At 44.5% G+C, this 16,728-nt stretch overlaps 1 protein-coding gene across 1 annotated transcript in view; it reads left to right on the plus strand.

Moving 5' to 3' along the window:
• NCAPG2 (non-SMC condensin II complex subunit G2) overlaps window positions 1-16,728 on the plus strand; it is a 62,416-nt gene that overhangs the window by 7,033 nt on the left and 38,655 nt on the right. Inside the window, exons 4-10 of the mRNA XM_032840176.1 lie at window positions 511-665; window positions 2,672-2,806; window positions 5,808-5,902; window positions 7,153-7,222; window positions 10,018-10,104; window positions 13,156-13,251; window positions 14,268-14,393. Coding sequence (XP_032696067.1) covers window positions 511-665; window positions 2,672-2,806; window positions 5,808-5,902; window positions 7,153-7,222; window positions 10,018-10,104; window positions 13,156-13,251; window positions 14,268-14,393 — 764 coding nt within the window. The remainder of the gene's footprint in view (window positions 1-510; window positions 666-2,671; window positions 2,807-5,807; window positions 5,903-7,152; window positions 7,223-10,017; window positions 10,105-13,155; window positions 13,252-14,267; window positions 14,394-16,728) is intronic.

Below are 16,728 nucleotides of genomic sequence, written 5' to 3' on the forward strand. Positions count from 1 at the left end.
TAGGAGCGTATTATCAGTATTTTCATTTCATTTCTTGAGCTTTTCTGTTAATAAAAGCACTGTAGTTTTCGTATTCATTATAATTACTGCTTTTACTGGTTTTCCCCGGTGAGCCGGGATTTGAGGCCAGCCTGGGAAGGACAGGTGCAGGGGATTAGTGCTGGCCACACCTGGCCTGGGTGGGGTTCAGTGGTACCTGTGGGTGTACTTACTTCTGGGTAGTTTGAATCCCTGCCTCTCTTAAGTGAAGGGTTGGGGCAGTGTGACCCCTCTGAGTCTTCCAGTCTTAAAATTCTGTATTCTGCTGGGTCTGCTTTTATAACAGTAGTTAACGGTTTTTTTTAAGGTACATCGTTTATATTCTATAACTAATGTATATAAATTTCTGGCAAGTTAAACAAACTGATGTTTGCTTAGCAAACCTTTATGAGTCGCAGTACTTTACACCATTAAATCTCAACTAACATCGGTTTACTCTACTAATGGGACAATTACTGTGCTCTGTTTTAGGTATTTTATATGCATTACCTGAATCTGAAAGAAAGCTGCAGAGTTCCATTCAGGATTTATGTGTCATATGGTGGGAGAAAGGCCTGCCTGCCAAGGAAGATATGGGAAAGACTGCTTTTATCATGCTATTAAGGAAGAGTCTAGAGACTAAAACAGTATGTTTACTCTTTAAAATACATACCTTCCTTTGATAGTGCACCTGTTCACACCAGTTAGGAATTATGTTCGCTCACTAGTGGCCTAACTGCAGCTGCTTCCCCAGTTAGGGTCTTTTTAACCCAAGATGTTGAGGGATGGACAGCGGGCTCCACATTGTGGTCTTTGTAATTTTTTTTTTTAAGATTTTATTTATTTGTCAGAGAGGGATACAGGAGAGCAAGACAGAGAAACAGACTCCCTGCGGCCTGATGCGGAACCAAATCCCTGGGATCATGACCTGAGCCAAAGGCAGACACTTAACTGACTGAGCCCCCTAGCATCCCATCCACATTGCAGTCTGATGCAGGTTTTCTCCTCTGTCTTCCGGGCTGTGTGGTCCTTGTCCTCCCTCTTGTCACTTCCTGGTACAAGGAGCTGCTCCATCTTCCCTTGTGTGGAGTTCCAGACAGGAAGAAGAGGCAGGGAGGCAGCAGGTGCCAGACCTTCTCAGACGCTCTCAACGTGTATCCATCATCCAGAACCGGGTCGCATGGCCACATCTTTTTGCTGCAAATGCGGTTTTTAAAGGGATACATTACCACTGTTAGCAAAAGTGGGTATTAGTGGCCAAGAAGGGATGGGCTCACTGAGGCAGGTGAGTGGGAGTTGCTGCCTGTGTTAGTGTGGTCCTCTGAGAGGCAGACCCACCTTGGGCTGCACGGGAGTGGACATGCGCGGTCAAGGGTGAAAGGGGGCAGGAGTGTAGGGAGGGCCTCGGGCCCACGTTCAGGGGCTACACCTGTAGGAGGTGGGGTTGTGTCAGACGGCAGTCTAGGCCTGATGAAGTTTTGGAGAGCAGATTTGAGGATTGGATTTAACTTGGTCCGTTTCTCAGCCTTTCATCTTTGGTGTCTAGTTAAGAATTTCAGAAAAAGGGGGAGCCTGGGGGGCTCAGTCATTAAGTGTCTGCCTTCGGCTCAGGTCGTGATCCCAGTGTCCTGGGATCGAGCCCCGCATCAAGCTCCCTGCTCAGTGGGAAGCCTGCTTTCCCTCTCCTAGTCCCCCTGCTTGTGTTCATTCTCTCACTGTGTCTCTCTCTCTATCAAATAAACAAATAAAATCTTTAAAAAGAAAAAAAAGAATTCCAAAAAAACAGTTTTATCCTCTGATCAAGAGAACAACAGATACTTAGGTTCATCTTAGAAAATTGGGCAAATGAAGAAAAGGGAAAATGGGAAGATAGAAACTCTCTGTAATTCCGCTACCTAAGGTGATCATTCCTAATTTAGGGATGTTTAGGAATTTCTCTTTGTCTTCTCCCCCTCATACCCTTACTTCCTTATGACAGGTTCCTAGCAGTGACCATCTTAGGCCAGTGGGTTTGCGCTTGGTGCGCATTTGGAGCTCCTGATACATGTTGCCAGAGCTTTCTAGCAGGCTTGGCCTTCAGCATGCCCCCACCGTCTGGGTCTGCCTCACCATGGCCTCCAAGGAACTGGCGGTTTGATGACAAAGACTGCTTCTTCCTCACTCGCCCTGGGCTTGTCAGGATTTATCCTGAAGCCATTGTTCGTTTATCTTTTTAAACTCTGTTTAAAACAAATCCATTTTCTCTGCCTTTTTGTTTAGCTTTTAAATCCGGACTTTATTCAGTGTCTCTAGTGTTTTACACCTGTGCCGTCGGTGTACGGGCACCCCAAGCAGCATGGGGTTATTTAAGTTTCACTTCTAGTGAAGACTACTGAGCACGGGGTTCCTCGTGCACAGGTCACGCTTCCGTGCTCTGTAGTCTGATGGGCTGGTGGCTGCCGCGCTGGGCGGTGCAGGCTCGGACTCCACATGCGGAAACCAGACCGTGGTGCCTGTGGGTGCTTCTGGGTGCCTTTGCCGTGGTTTCTTCCTTTTTGATGAATGATCCAGAGTTTAATTATTTACTATATAAAGCATTCTGATCGTAAATTTGAAATGTGACCCTAATTATTTATTAAAAAACTAACCTCTTTCCTTTTTGTGTCCTTCCCAGGGTGCAGACATATGTCGGCTCTGGCGTGTTCATCAGGCGTTATATTGCTTTGATTATGACTTAGAGGAAAGTAAAGACATGAAAGATATGCTACTTGAGTGTTTCATAAGTGTGAAATACATCAAGAAAGAAGAGGTAACTAGGTTTTTCTGTTTTGGTATTTTTGTGTGCTGCTTTTTAATGGACGTTTTTCCCGAGTTACTCTAGTCGCTCTTGTGCCACGCAGCGTTTTAGTGAGGCAGCCTCGCTGTCAAGACTTGTTACATTTATTGCACATTTTTCCCCCGTAGCAGTACTCACACATTTTACAAAGAGTGAATTTGCAAACGTATTTCATCATTAAATCAGATGGTAAGAGGTGGCTGTAAATCCAGGGGACCTGTGATTGCACTTTGAGAATGATTGGGTAGGGGGTGGGCTACCTGGGGGCTGGACGTTAAGGAGGGCACGTGATGTAATGAGCACGGGGTGTCACAGGTAAGTGACGGATCACTGAACTCTACTCCAGAAACCAACATTACATTGCATGTTCACTAACGAAATTAAAAAAAAAAAACATTTCTTCAATGAAAGAGAAAAAAAGAATAATTAAAAATAAGGTTGAGAAAGCATTTCCCAGTAGATCAGACCTGACCCTCTGCCCTAATTTGAGGCTAAGTGGCATTTACTCAGAACCATCATCACACAGTATTCTTGACTTCTTTTCCTGCGATCTAGTCAATCCAGAGAGAAGCTTCTGGGTACTGCTGCACTGTCCATTTGGGTGGTCATTCCCATATGTAGCTACGGAGCACATGGACTACGGCCAGTCGCGTTGTGGCCTTCAGCTAAATACATGGATTCAAAACTCACTGTGGAAAGAGCATGTAAAATGTTCACTAACAATTTTTATATACTTAATACATATTTCAGTGATAATATTTTAGATATGTTGTTTTACATAAATATATTATTAAAGTTAACTTAATTTTTTTTACTTCTGTGGACGTGGTTTTTAGAAAACAAAATACAGAGTAGCTTGCATAGTTCTCTTGGACACGTCTGAATTGTTCTCGTGGGATTCTTACGCAGTCCTTTACTGAACAAGGACTGTATTCCCAGGCTAGGGATGCAGAGACGGTCATTGTTTGTATTACAGAGAAGAGCCTTTCTTTCTGATTGCTCGTGGCGTCACAGATACATATGAGGCCAAAGGAGGAAGTCGTCTCTCCTCCCCAAAGTAGGTGGGGAAAGATTTCTCAGAGGAGGAGGAGGAGTACTGGTTTGGAGGCTCATAAATGAAGTTTGTTCAGGGTCCTGTGGCTGGTCAGGGGCAAAGACGTGGTCATGCTTTGCCCACTCCCATGCACCGTCTCCAGCCAACTAGCGTAAAGGGCCGCATATGGGTACTGACCACGGTGACCAAAGCCTTCAGCTCCCAGGCCAGAAAGGCTGTTTTTAGATCTCTGTTCACTTACTGGGTGGTAGCTTTGATCAGACTACTTTGAACCTCACGTTTCCTTCTGTAAGGTAGGAACCACGGTGCATCTTTCTTAGAACTCCCAAGGAGCGCACGAGGTGATGTGTGTAGAATGTTGAGCACAGTGCCTGGCAGGCACTGGGCATGTGGGAGGTGCTCTCACTGCATCATCGTTGTTGGAAAAGAGGCCGCACCTGAGGTCTGTGCCCTCGGGCGTCTCTAGGACTGTGGTTGACTCTAAGGAGAGCAAAGTAGCCAAGAGGGAGTTCAGACAAGTCAGCTGTCTTTTTTTTTTTTTTTTTAAGATTTTATTTATTTATTTCACAGAGAGAGATCACAAGTAGGCAGAGAGGCAGGCAGAAAGAGAGATAGAGGAGGAAGCAGGCTCCCTTCTGAGCAGAGAGCCCGACGCGGGACTCGATCCCAGGACCCTGAGATCATGACCTGAGCCGAAGGCAGAGGCTTAACCCACTGAGCCACCCAGGCGCCCAAGTCAGCGGTCTTTATAGTGACTTGTCCATAGTGCACGGTGACCTGTACATCACTGTGTAAGTGCAAGTCGCTATAAAGATAGAAATGTATGTCTGTGTTAACATCCCCCCCGTTTTCAGATTGATGTCTTTTGAATTTGTGGTATTTCAACTTAGTTTCCTAATGAGTCCTTACTTTCGTTAGTGCAGTTTCCTATTATTCAGGTAAAGGACAAACACTGTAACGGCAAGTTACTTGCAATAAATACTTGTTTGGAACTTGCCTGTTGCCAGCCTGGGTGCCCTGCTGTCTGTACCAGAGTATGTTGCATTTCTGTGGATCGCAGAGACAGTCGTGCTGGATGGGTGAGGAGTGAGGAGATGATGGCGGTGTTGGTGAGGGACTTCTTGGTGGACGTGTTTTATGGGCTGTTCCGAGTGTTGACAGGTAGTCCTGCTTCTGAGGGTCATGTGTCATCTGCTGGCGCGCGTGGACTAACACGGGGAGTTTGTTTATTTGAACGTTCTAGTTTGGCAGACGCGGAGCCTCTTATAAATCCTGTTTTCTCGTCTATGAAAGATGAAATCAAGGGACGTTCAGTTCTGTTCCACCCCAAAATGCTAAGTTGTAAGCGTTCTTTGATTTTATGTTATGTAGATAGAGCCGGAATGAAATGTTTGTGGACTGTTTTTAATTGAGCTGCTGGGCAGCATGGTACGTGTCTGTGTATCCCTGCGGTCAAGCACGGGAGGAGATCAGGGGTGTCTGCTACTGGGCCTCCACAGCGAGGGTCTCCTGGCCATTGCCCTGCTGCCCCGCTCTGTCACTCCAAGGCCAGATGGCCGTCCCGAGTTACAATTATGTCTGCTTCCTTCACTGGGAATAACAGACTTTCGTGTTACTGAACATCCAAAGAATTGTTTGTTTTTTAGTTATCAGGAACTTTTTATTTGGTTGCAATTTCAACATTATATCTTTTTTTTTTTTTTTAAAGATTTTATTTATTTATTTGACAGGCAGAGATCACAAGTAGGCAGAGAGGCAGGCAGCGGGGTGGGGGGGGAGCAGGCTCCCCGCTGAGCAGAGAGCCCGATGCGGGGCTCGATCCCAGGACCCTGGGATCATGACCTGAGCCGAAGGCAGAGGCTTAACCCACTGAGCCACCCAGGCGCCCCTCAACATTATATCTTTCTTTTTAATTTATAGGGAAGAAGATTTCTTAGTTCTCTCTTCAATTGGAATATAAATTTTATTAAAATGATCCATGAGACCATTAAAAACCAGTTACAGGGATTACAAAAGTAAGTATTAAAGGCAATTAATATTTTGTGCTGTCTTAATCTGATTATGAAATATTCTATTTGACCTGACTTTTTAAAAAATTATATTAATGTGTTGGAAGCTTTAAAAATTATCTCTTAAGATTATATTATTTGTTATGTACTGTTTACTGTGTGCTGTTGTTTTTATTGTGTTTTTATCACGCACTGTTATGTCGCTGGAGAGCGCTTTTCCCTGCTTTTGGACATCATTCTTTCTCAGTAATGACACTGAAATTGAGATCGTTAATTTGTGATCGTTCTTTAAATAGTCAAATTATTCACCAGTCAAACCTTAGCCTCGGTTGCTGTAAATTCCACGTCACCAGCACTTCTGATACCGTGTACTGTAAGGTACACTTCCAGTTCCCTGTGGACGGAGCGCTGTCGGGTGGTGGCAAGAGCCCCTCAGGGCAGGAGTCCAGGGGTGCGCTCGCCGGCCTGAGCTCCTGGCCTCGGGAAGCCTCCGCGGCCAGTGAGTGCTGCTCATCAGGTGCAGCGCTCAGAGCGCGTCTGCCATGGAACCCTCTGCTCCAGAGGTGCGCTTGGTCGCGGACTTTCTCTGTCCGGAGGCCGGCTCGGCTGGGCGTCTGTGCAGAGCCGTGCAGAGCCGAGCGCGGTTCCCAGTCCCGGCGGCAAAGCTGCCCTGTTCGCTGGAGCGCTTCCTCCCGTTTCCTCACGGGCAGAGTATTTGGGTTGAAACAGTTGATTTCTAAACTGGTTGAAAAATCAACTCTGGTATTTTAGGGCATCAGTCATCTGGGAAGTCAAACCTTGACTCCCGAGTCAAAATGTATTTATAAGATTAAACTGTTTTTTTTACTGAAGACTTTGGCTCTCATTATGTCCTCAGAATTTCACAGAAAATAGTAAAGTTCTGGGGAAACCTTGACTGAGAAGGGAGAAGATTGTTTGATACTTGTTTCCCTTCTCAGAATTTCTTCCCTTTTCTCCTTCCTGCCCCAGGTAGACCCTGTCTCTGTAGGTACTTGACGGACAGTGAGTCCATAGCGGCATTTCTCTTTTGTGGAAGGAGGGAGCCTGGACTGACATACATTAAGAGTGTGATGGTTTGGGGTCCCTGGCTGGCTTGGTTGGAAGAGTGTGCCCTCCTGATCTTGGGATCATGAGTCTGAGTCCCGTCATGGGTGTAGAGATTACTAAAAATATATAAACTTGAAAAAAAAAGTCTAATGGTTTGAACTTGCATTAACTTTTTCTCCCCCCCATAGATCTTTGATGGTACACATCGCGGAAGTTTATTTCAGAGCTTGGAAAAAGGCCTCAGGGAAAATACTGGAGGTATTTTCATTTTATTAAATGTTAATATTTATTTTTGTTGTATTCTAGTTACTAAATAAGTCATCATGGATAGTCGTTTAAAATCTGTGTTGAAGGGGCACCTGGCTCAGTGGAAAGAGCGTGCGACTCTTGATCTCAGCGTTGTGAGTTTGGGCCCCACGGTGGGTACAGGGATTACTTAAAGGAAAAAAGAAAACCTTAAAAAAAATGTAAAAATCTGTGTTGATGCTTTTTCTGAAAATAAAGCCAGATAATGAGACTCCATGGGACTGAGATTTCACTGTCATTCCCATGTATTTTCATGCTCAGTCACAGACCCAGGATTCCTCCCACTCCTTGAGATGTCCTTTGTCATTTTGGTAGCTTTATTAGACCTGTGCTGTCCGACCGTGCCCTGGGAATGTGTCCAGTATGCGCTGAGATGTACTGTATGAGAAACACACCAGATTATGAAGATACAGTGGAGAGAGAAGAGTGTAAAATATCTATGAATGTGTTTTTAACATATTGCTTGTATGTTGAAATGATAATGTTTTGGCTATATTGGGCTGAACACGATGTATTACTAAAATAATTTTACCTATTTCTTATTTTTCTTAATGTTGCTACTAGAAAATTTAAAATTGCGTTTGTGGTTAGGATTCTGTTTCTGTTGGGCCGCGCTGCTCTGGAACCTCCAACTACCCCTTATGTTTTAGTTACATCGTTTTTGAGACTCTAAAGACATTCCTCTTGAATATGGCTAATGTTGAACAGCCTGTAATTCAGGCTGTGTAATTCACAGTCACAGTAAGACTCAAAGGCCCTTTTGGAAAAATATCAGAAGAAAGTGTTTTTGTCTAATGTCCTCTATGTTTTTCTCATACTACATTCTCAAACATATTTTCTTTCCAAGAGTAAAATTTTTACTCTAAGTCAAAGAGGAGTCGTTGCTCTTCGGGGAGCAGGTGCTGACCTGGTAGGTAGGAGAGGGCTTGACTGCTGTCTGGAGCTGCCTCTGTCCACTCTGCTCCTGTGCGGCTCAAGCTTGGTTTATCACTGACTTCCACTTCTAGAGATAAAACTTGATCGCTCATATCCCTACTGACAATATCTACGATCATTTTGCAGTGTGAAATATTGTAGAGGAAAGGGCAAAACCAGGACATTGCTGTACGTTTTTTCATTGTTTTATTACTGCATGATACTTGTTTATGGGAAAGAATATTTGTCCCCCTTTTCTCCAATAGTGGTTTTATTTATTTATTTATTTTTAAAGATTTTATTTATTTACTTGACAGAGCTCACCAGCAGGCAGAGGGGCAGGCAGAGAGAGAGGGGGAAGCAGGCTCCCCGCTGAGCAGAGAGCCCGATGCGGGGCTCGATCCCACGACCCTGGTATCATGACCTGAGCTGAAGGCAGAGGCTTTAACCCACTGAGCCACCCAGGCGCCCTCCAATAGTGGTTTTAAAAATAGATATTTGTAGGGGTGCCTGGCTGTCTCTGTCAGTGGTGTGTGCAACTTTTGATGTCTGGGATTTGAACCCTTCTTAGGGTATAGAAATCACTAAAAATGAATAAAGCTCAATTTTTAAAAATAATGGGTGTTAGTCGTTAAAGTCTGTACCAAATTAGTGCTCTTTGTACTTCTCAGGCTCTCCCTCTCTTCTTCCCTCCCTCCAGATTTTTAAAGGAAGTTCCAAATGTGAAGTTGCATATCTGTGTACTTCAGTCTGATCTCTAAGGAATATGGTTATACAATGCCATTAACAAAATTAACAATTTCTGGGTATTTTTGAAAATATTTAAATTTCTCTGCTTTGTTTCAAAGGTGTCTTTTTTTTTTTTTTTTTTTTTTTGGCATCAGGATCCCATAAGTCTCCTATGGCGTTTGCTTGTTATGTCATTTAACTCTCAGAGCATTCCTCCCGCCTCGTGTTCTGTTTTTAAAACTTGTACCATTTGTGGGTATGTTGAAGTAACTGAGTCAGTTGTCCTGTAGAGCGTCCGTATTCTGGGAGGTAACTCTAAAGGTTCGACTTCTGTGGCACAAACACTCAACAGGTCGTGCCGCACACCCCACTTCGTCACGAGTCAGTGTGGTTCCCTGTGTGTGATGATGCTGAGGTTTGTTATTATCTTCGGGCGAAGGGAGTATTTCAGAGATGATGAAGGAGGCTGGTGGTGGTAGCAGGCTTTCCTTGTGTCCTTCCCTAAAGCCACGGGACCCCAGGAGTGGGGCAGAGTGTAGGGTAACAGACCAGAAGGTCCACTGGGCTGCTCCCAGCGGTTGGCTCTGCCTCCTTGCCCAGCTCTGGAAGTATGTAGGTGTTGTGATCTAACCAAAGGGCGACCCACACCCACCCCCCAGCCCTCTCCCTCCCCAAGGTGGCCCTGAAAGAGCTTGTTTCAGTCACTCGGAGTCCTGGCCCCCACATACATGTAGTTCAGCATCAGCCCTGGGGAGGCTCGTGGACAGATCCAGTCTCTGAGGTCTTCTAGGTCAGCGTGACTTCCAGGAGAGGGCCTCAGGCTACGCTGAGTCCCTGAGCCGTCTGGCTTGAACGAGCCTCAAGGGGTAGGGGGAAGCTTGCCTGCTCTCTAGCACAGACTTGATGTTTCATCAAAGATAGAGGAAGCTAAAGGAGTATCAAAGGTAAAGGGGTTCTAAGAGGGATACATTTAAAGCAGGAGAGCTCTGAGCAGCGGATTCTGGTGCTTTCCTCCTGGAATAGAGGATGAGCAGAGCCGACTCCAGCGGCTGCGCTGCCCGTCCCGTCGTCCTTTGGAGCTAACACTGTGCTTGCCGTTGCAGACCATCGAGAACGGCTGCATCCAGGACTTCATGCACCACGGCGTCCACCTTCCGCGCCGGTCTCCGGTGCACTCCCGAGTGCGCGAGGTGAGCAAAGCGCTTGCCCCACCAGTCTTGCGTTTTTTAGATAATGTCTCATCTTCTCTGTTTTTAGATTATTGTTTATATTAATTTTTAAAATTAATTTAACCCCTCACAGGCATCAGCTTAAAAGGGCTTTCTCAGAATCTTGATATTTGGTGGCTGGCAGTTTTAACAAGAAGAAAAGTGTGTTGTTAAGAGAGTCAGAACTTTATTCAAATAATCTTTAAATTCTTTGACATAAAAATGTCCAGAATCATTACTAAGTGCCACTACCAGTTTTTCAAAAAAGAATATTGAGATTATTTTTATTGCTTGCTTTCATAATCAGTTTCCATTTTGATATTCTATAAACCAAATGGAATAAGTGTTTGGGTAGTTTCTTTTAAGATTAAGAATTTTGTTTTTAAAAGCTAATCTCAGGGATACTGGTCAGTAGAGCGTGTGACTCTTGATTGCAGGGAACTGAGATGGAGCCGCACACGTGGCATTGAATTTACTTAAATTAAAAATGTTTAAAAAGTTGTTCTCAAAATTTAGATATGAATTTTATACTTGTGTTGTAAATGATCTGACTAAATAAGGCTTTATTATCCATGTCATAAAGACGCTGTTAGGTGTTTGATAATCATAATGACCTTGGCAGTAGTAATTGGAAAATGTGGTCTGTTCAGGACACAGGATCAGTGTCCTGAACCAGGAGTGATGCCTTGTGTGTTTGCTGCTGATTTTGGCAACTGTGTTTTAAGAAGCTGAGTGAACAAAGACTGTCTCTTTACTTTCTTATGTAGTAAAATTATTATTTGTAGAATGTAAATATACTAATTATATTAAGCTTGAACAGATAAGAAAACATTTCTTTACATTATTGATACTTAAGTTTGAGTCATCCAGAGAGGAAACTCAGAGATTAACACATCCAGGTGCTGCCTGTCCCCACCCGCAGCGCCACAAAATCCTAGTGTGGCTTCATTGAGTTGTAGGTCAGCTTGGGTCACTTACTTGTTGTTCCAGATTCTTTTTAGTTGTAAAGAACGGCAGCATGTTCAACTGGATAAATTTGTGACATAATTGCTTCCTTCTTGGTACCAAATAAGTGAAGACTTCTTTTTCCCCCAAGACTTTTTTTCACATTTGGTTTTCTGCTCTGGTAGTAATTAAAATATTATAAAATATTGTAAGTATAGATTATCTCTGTTTGGTAAAACTATGAGAAATACAAAGAATTAAAAGAAAGAATATTAAATTTCAGTTTTTTAATGCATTATATTCCTGGACTCTAATTCTTATCATTGCTTATAACACACTATGACTTCTTCCTCAAATCCCTTTTTTTGGTAAACATCAAATTTGTATGATAAATTACTGATATGTTGAAGGAAGCTTTATGAAACACTTCACATGTTAATTTGAAAGTTAAAATCCCCATACTGTCGACGAAAATCTACTAATACCAGGTACTTGTAATGCTCGCCCAACCCTGTGAATATAGTGAAGCCCGCTCAGTTGTATACTTCAGAAAGCCGGCTTTATGGTGCGGGATTTCTAGCTCGATAAAGCAGTTGGACAGTCTTTCTGTGAGGAAGCACCTTGGTGGCTCAGTCAGTTGAGTGTCTGACTTGGTCTTAACTCTTGATCTCAGGGTTGTGGGTTCAAGCCCCATGTTGGGTGTGGAGCCTACTTATAAATAAATAAGTAAATAAAAATGAAATCGTCCTGGGGTACTTGGGAGGCTCAGTCAGTTAAGTATCTGCCTTCGGCTCAGGTCATGATTCCTGGAATCTGGAATGAAGCCCGCACTGGGCTCCCTGCTCAGCGGGGAGCCTGCTTCTCCACCGTCTGCTGCTCCCCCTGCTTGGGCTCTCTTGCTCTCACTCAAAAAAATAAAATCTTAAAAAAAAAAAATCTTTCTGTAAAGTGAGTATACCATTGATACTGAAACTTGATAATGTTGTACACACACAGAGAAGAACTAGTATAATATCACTTACCACCATCAATAAAAATTCCCAAATAAAGAATTCTCAATCAGAAGAAATAATCCCCAGACTGTAGTTCTTTTAGCGTAACGTTGGTTCAGGTTCACTTAAAGTATAATCTATTGTTGGATAACCTGTTCAATTTTTATTTTCCCCTTTTCATTAATGAAATTTTCGTTCCAGGAGTGGTGAATTAAGGAAGTAAGGCAAAACTGACTGTTGCTGACGGCGAGAGTCGGAAGAGTTGCAGGCAGATTCCGGCTGGGGAAGGGGGCGGCAGGAGAAGGACAAAGGGCTGGAGGCTGAGCGCCCACCCATCCTGTTCTCCAGTAACTCACAAGCTTGGGGGTTAAGCTGGTACCGTGAAGGGCCACTGAGCAGTGACACCCCATTGGAGACATATGCCTGCCTCACGTGCTCGTCGTAGGTTCTTGGAACCAAAGAGACTTAGAGCCGCTCATTTTGGAGCCAGATGGGGCCATAGAGACCATTCAGGGTGGCTCCTTTAAACACACTCCATTTCTACTTCACCCTGAGTGTTAGAAGTCTCAGTGAACTTGTTTTGAGGTTATTTGTTGGTAGAAGAGTAGAAACTACAACCCAAACCTTTTATAACCCAAGGTCATTGATCTTTTTTATTTCTGCCATCGGCTTCTTTCATGTGATTTCTCTCACGTGTCTAGTACAGTCAGTACATCTATCATGGTATCTTCTCTTAGAAAGGATTGTCAACACTTGTGAAGCACGAGGGTCTCTTTGGTGGAGAGGACCACCTGCCTCTCTTCAAAGTAGGATCTTAAATGCTCTCTTTAAAAACATTACCTTTTTTCCTTTTTTTCTTTCTTTAAGATTTTATTTATTTATTTGACAGAGACACAGCGAGAGAAGGAACACAAGCAGGGGGAGCAGCAGGCAGAAGGAGAGGGGGAAGCCGGCTCCCCGCTGAGCAGAGAGCCCGATGTGGGGCTTGATCCAGGACCCTGGGATCATGACCTGAGCCGAAGGCAGAGGCTAAATGACTGAGCCCCCTAGATGCCCCAAAACAACATTACCTTTCTTTTCTTCTCTTTGTTCTTAGGTGCTGAGTTATTTTCATCATCAAAAGAAAGTTCGTCAGGGAGTGGAAGAGATGCTCTACAGGTTATACAAACCCATCCTCTGGAGAGGACTAAAGGTACAGCTATTTGACATCCGTCTGTGTTGAGCGCATGCTAACTATGGTTTGGGATTTATTGTGCTCTAATTCAGAATTGTGATAAGGCAGTATAAATAAGACTGGAAGCTGGGGGCTTTGTGAAATTTGGGGATAAGTGTCTTTTTCTTTTATTAAAAACATTTTTAGGACTTTTAGACTGGGACTCTGAATTGCTTTCAGAGCCTAAACAGTGGAAAGGGGGTCTGTCATGCCACGCAAACCAGTGGAAATGTTGTGGGTCTGCATAGTTGAGGTGGGCCATCCTGGCCCTCAGGACCTTCTGCAGACGACTGACACACAGGATGACAACCTTCCAGGTTCACTCCATGCCGGAGTGAACATGAGTAATTTTCACCATGGTAAGTCTAGTGTTGGGAGAGAGAGAGTCACCGTTTCTTAGTGACAGAAGGTGGACTTTGAGGCGAGGAATTGGGTCTTTATTTATTTATTTTTTTTAAGATTTATGTGTTTTAGAGAGAGAATATGTAGGGGAAGAGTCAGGGGAGAGAATCTCAAGCAGACGCCCCACTGACTAGGGAGCCCAGTGTGGGCTCATTCTCGTGACCCATGAGATCATGACCTCAGCTGAAAGCAAGAGTTGGAAGCTTAACCCACTACGCCCTGCAGGTGCCCCCAAAACACATGGTTTGTACTCTCTCTCTCTCTTTTTTTTAAGTAGGCTCCATGTATGGAGCCCAGTGTGGGGCTTGAACTAAAGACCCCGAGATCCAGACCTGAGTTGAGATCAAGAGTCACATGCTAACCAGCTGAGCCACTCGGGTGCCCCTGGGTCTTTGAATATCAGTCATTATTGAGCCAAGAGTTTGGTTTAGTTCATGGAAGGTCTAAGTTCGGTCAGTTAAAAGTTAAAAGATTGTGGTTGTCTTTAATTTGTAAGTCTGTATTAAGATACTTCAGAAGCATTATTTAGAAAATCTGCCTGGAAGCCTCTGAATGTTTGCTCCTTTGACCCTGAAACACTCTCCTTATTCTAGGCCCGAAACTCTGAAGTCCGGGCGAACGCTGCCCTGTTGTTCATTGAAGCATTTCCTGTTAGAGATCCAAATTTCAGTGCTGTCGAAATGGACAGTGAAATTCAGAAGCAGTTTGAAGAGCTCTATGTACGTACTGCATGTGGCTGGTCCCCTGTGATGTCCCCTCCCTCTGGGCCTGGTGTGGGTGCTGGCTTCCCCCGTAACTACCTGTGTGCTGCCGTCGGATGGCAGGCTTTCCAGATCGTGACATTCTTCACAGAAATCCATGTCCCCCCGGCGCCTCTGGTGACAGCGCGGACCCAATAGTGTTTTATTCTTTTTCTCTTTGTCACCTTTGGAACATCTCATTATTTATTAATCTATATGGTTTTCAACATTTACGCATATTCTTATCTCCCCAGCACAGGTTGGCCGTGTGACCTGTGGTTACAGTAGGTCCCACGCAGATTTGATTCCACTTGTTGATAGTTGTGTAACTTTGGGCAAGTCGCTTTTCTGGGTCTCTCTCTGTGCTTCGGTCATGCTGGTGTTGCCCGTGGAGCAGTGTGGATAAACGCACTGTGCTGTCTTCAGGCGAGCCTGTGAGCGCCCGTCGCAGCAACTTGTCAAATGAGACGTGAGAACGGTCGGGTGCTGTGGAGGTTTCCCCCCTGGCTGGAAAGTGCTAGCCTCTGCTTGTTTTTCTATGTTCCCTTACATTTTCAGTGCTTCCTAACATAAGCTAAAATATACTATTTATTGTTGTAATTAGTAGAATAAAATTTTAGGAAGTGATAACAAAAATGCCATGATAAAGTTGGTTATCCATGACATTCCTATAGCACTTCCTTTTGTTTGTTTGTTTGAAGTTTCAGGGGTTTTTTTTGTTTTGTTTTGTTTTGTTTTTTTTTTGAGAGAGAGCGCAGAGAAGCAGACTCCCTGCTGAGTGCGGAGCCCAGTGCGGGGCTCCGCTCCAGGACCCCGAGATCAAAGTCAGACACTTTACGGACTGAGCCACCCCGGTGCCCCTGTTTGTTTGTTTGTTTGTTTGTTGAATGAAAAATCTCACGCATGTAGCAAGTTGAAATAATAGTGTAACTAGTATGTGTAGACTGAGCCCTGCGCGCGTACATACATGTGTGCACATACATACCCACACGCCTGCCTGTAGATGCACATGCACCTAGATGACAGTCATTCGTGTTTTGCTATAAGTGCCTTGGCCGCATGCATATTTACTTAGAATTCCCCTTGAGAATCATTAATTTTGTGGGGCTAATGTTGGTGGGCAAATCAAAGCTAGATTTTGATAGTTTTTAGCCAAAAAACGAAAAACGTTTCCTCTTTTTTCTTTTTCTCTCTCTTTTTTTAAATAAAGATTTTATTTATTTATTTGAGAGAGAGAGTGAGCGAGCATGAGCTGGGGGAGGGGCAGAGGGAGAGGGAGAAGCAGACCCCCTGCTGAGCGGGGAGCCTGACTTGGGGTTTGATCCCAGGACCCTTAGATCGCGACCTGATCCAAAGTCAGACACTCCACCGACTGAGCCATCCAAGTACCCCAGTGTTTGCTCTTTTTAACCCAGGTGTCCAAATCAGTGACACTTACGTTTTCAAAGGTCTACGTGTCTGCCTGGGGTGTGGTGACGGAGTGTGTGCCGCCTGTCCAGCCGGCACGCGGGTCCTACATTGGACCTGCCGTTTCTCAGACTCATAGGATGTGTGCGGAGGCCCTCCTGCCCCTGAGTGGAGCACACGAGCAGTCCTCCGTGGGTGTCCGGCCGGGGCTCCTGAGCCCTGAGAGCGTGGGGTCGCACATCTTGTTTTGTAGCCCACTCCCCACAGTTTCTTCTTTATTTTTTTTATTTTTCATTTTAAAGATTTTATTTATTTTCTTGACAGAGATCACAAGTAGGCAGAGAGAGGGAGAGAGAGAGAGGAGGAAGCAGGCTTCCTGTTGAGCAGAGAGCCCAATGTGGGGCTCGATTCCAGGACCCTGAGATCATGACCTGAGCCAAAGGCAGCAGCTTCACCCACTGAGCCACCCAGGCGCCCCCACAGTTTCTTCTTTAAACCTCTCTGATAAGATCTCAATGAAAAGTTACATATAAAACATTTTTAGCTCAGTCCCTAACATTAAGATGACAGTGGTTACGGGTGAAGGGGGTTATGAGTGCACTTGTCTTCGTAAGTACTGACTAATGGGGCACCTGGGTGGCTCAGTCGGTTGAGTGTCTACCCTTGGCTCAGGTCATGATCCCAGGACCCTGGGATTGAGCCCCACATCAGGCTCCCTGCTCCATGGGAGGCCTGCTTCTCCCTCTCCCACTCCCCCTGCTTGTGTTCCTCTCTTGCTGTGTCTCTCTCTGTCAAATACATAAAATCTTAAAAAGAAAAAAATAAGTACTGAGTAATACGTAGAATTGTCGAATCACTATATTGTACACCTGAAGTAAATGCAACACTGTGTTAACTACACTGGAAT

Source organism: Lontra canadensis, unplaced genomic scaffold (assembly GCF_010015895.1).
Source record: "Lontra canadensis isolate GAN:19392208 unplaced genomic scaffold, GSC_riverotter_1.0 scaffold111, whole genome shotgun sequence".
NCBI classification, from domain to species: Eukaryota; Metazoa; Chordata; class Mammalia; order Carnivora; family Mustelidae; genus Lontra; species Lontra canadensis.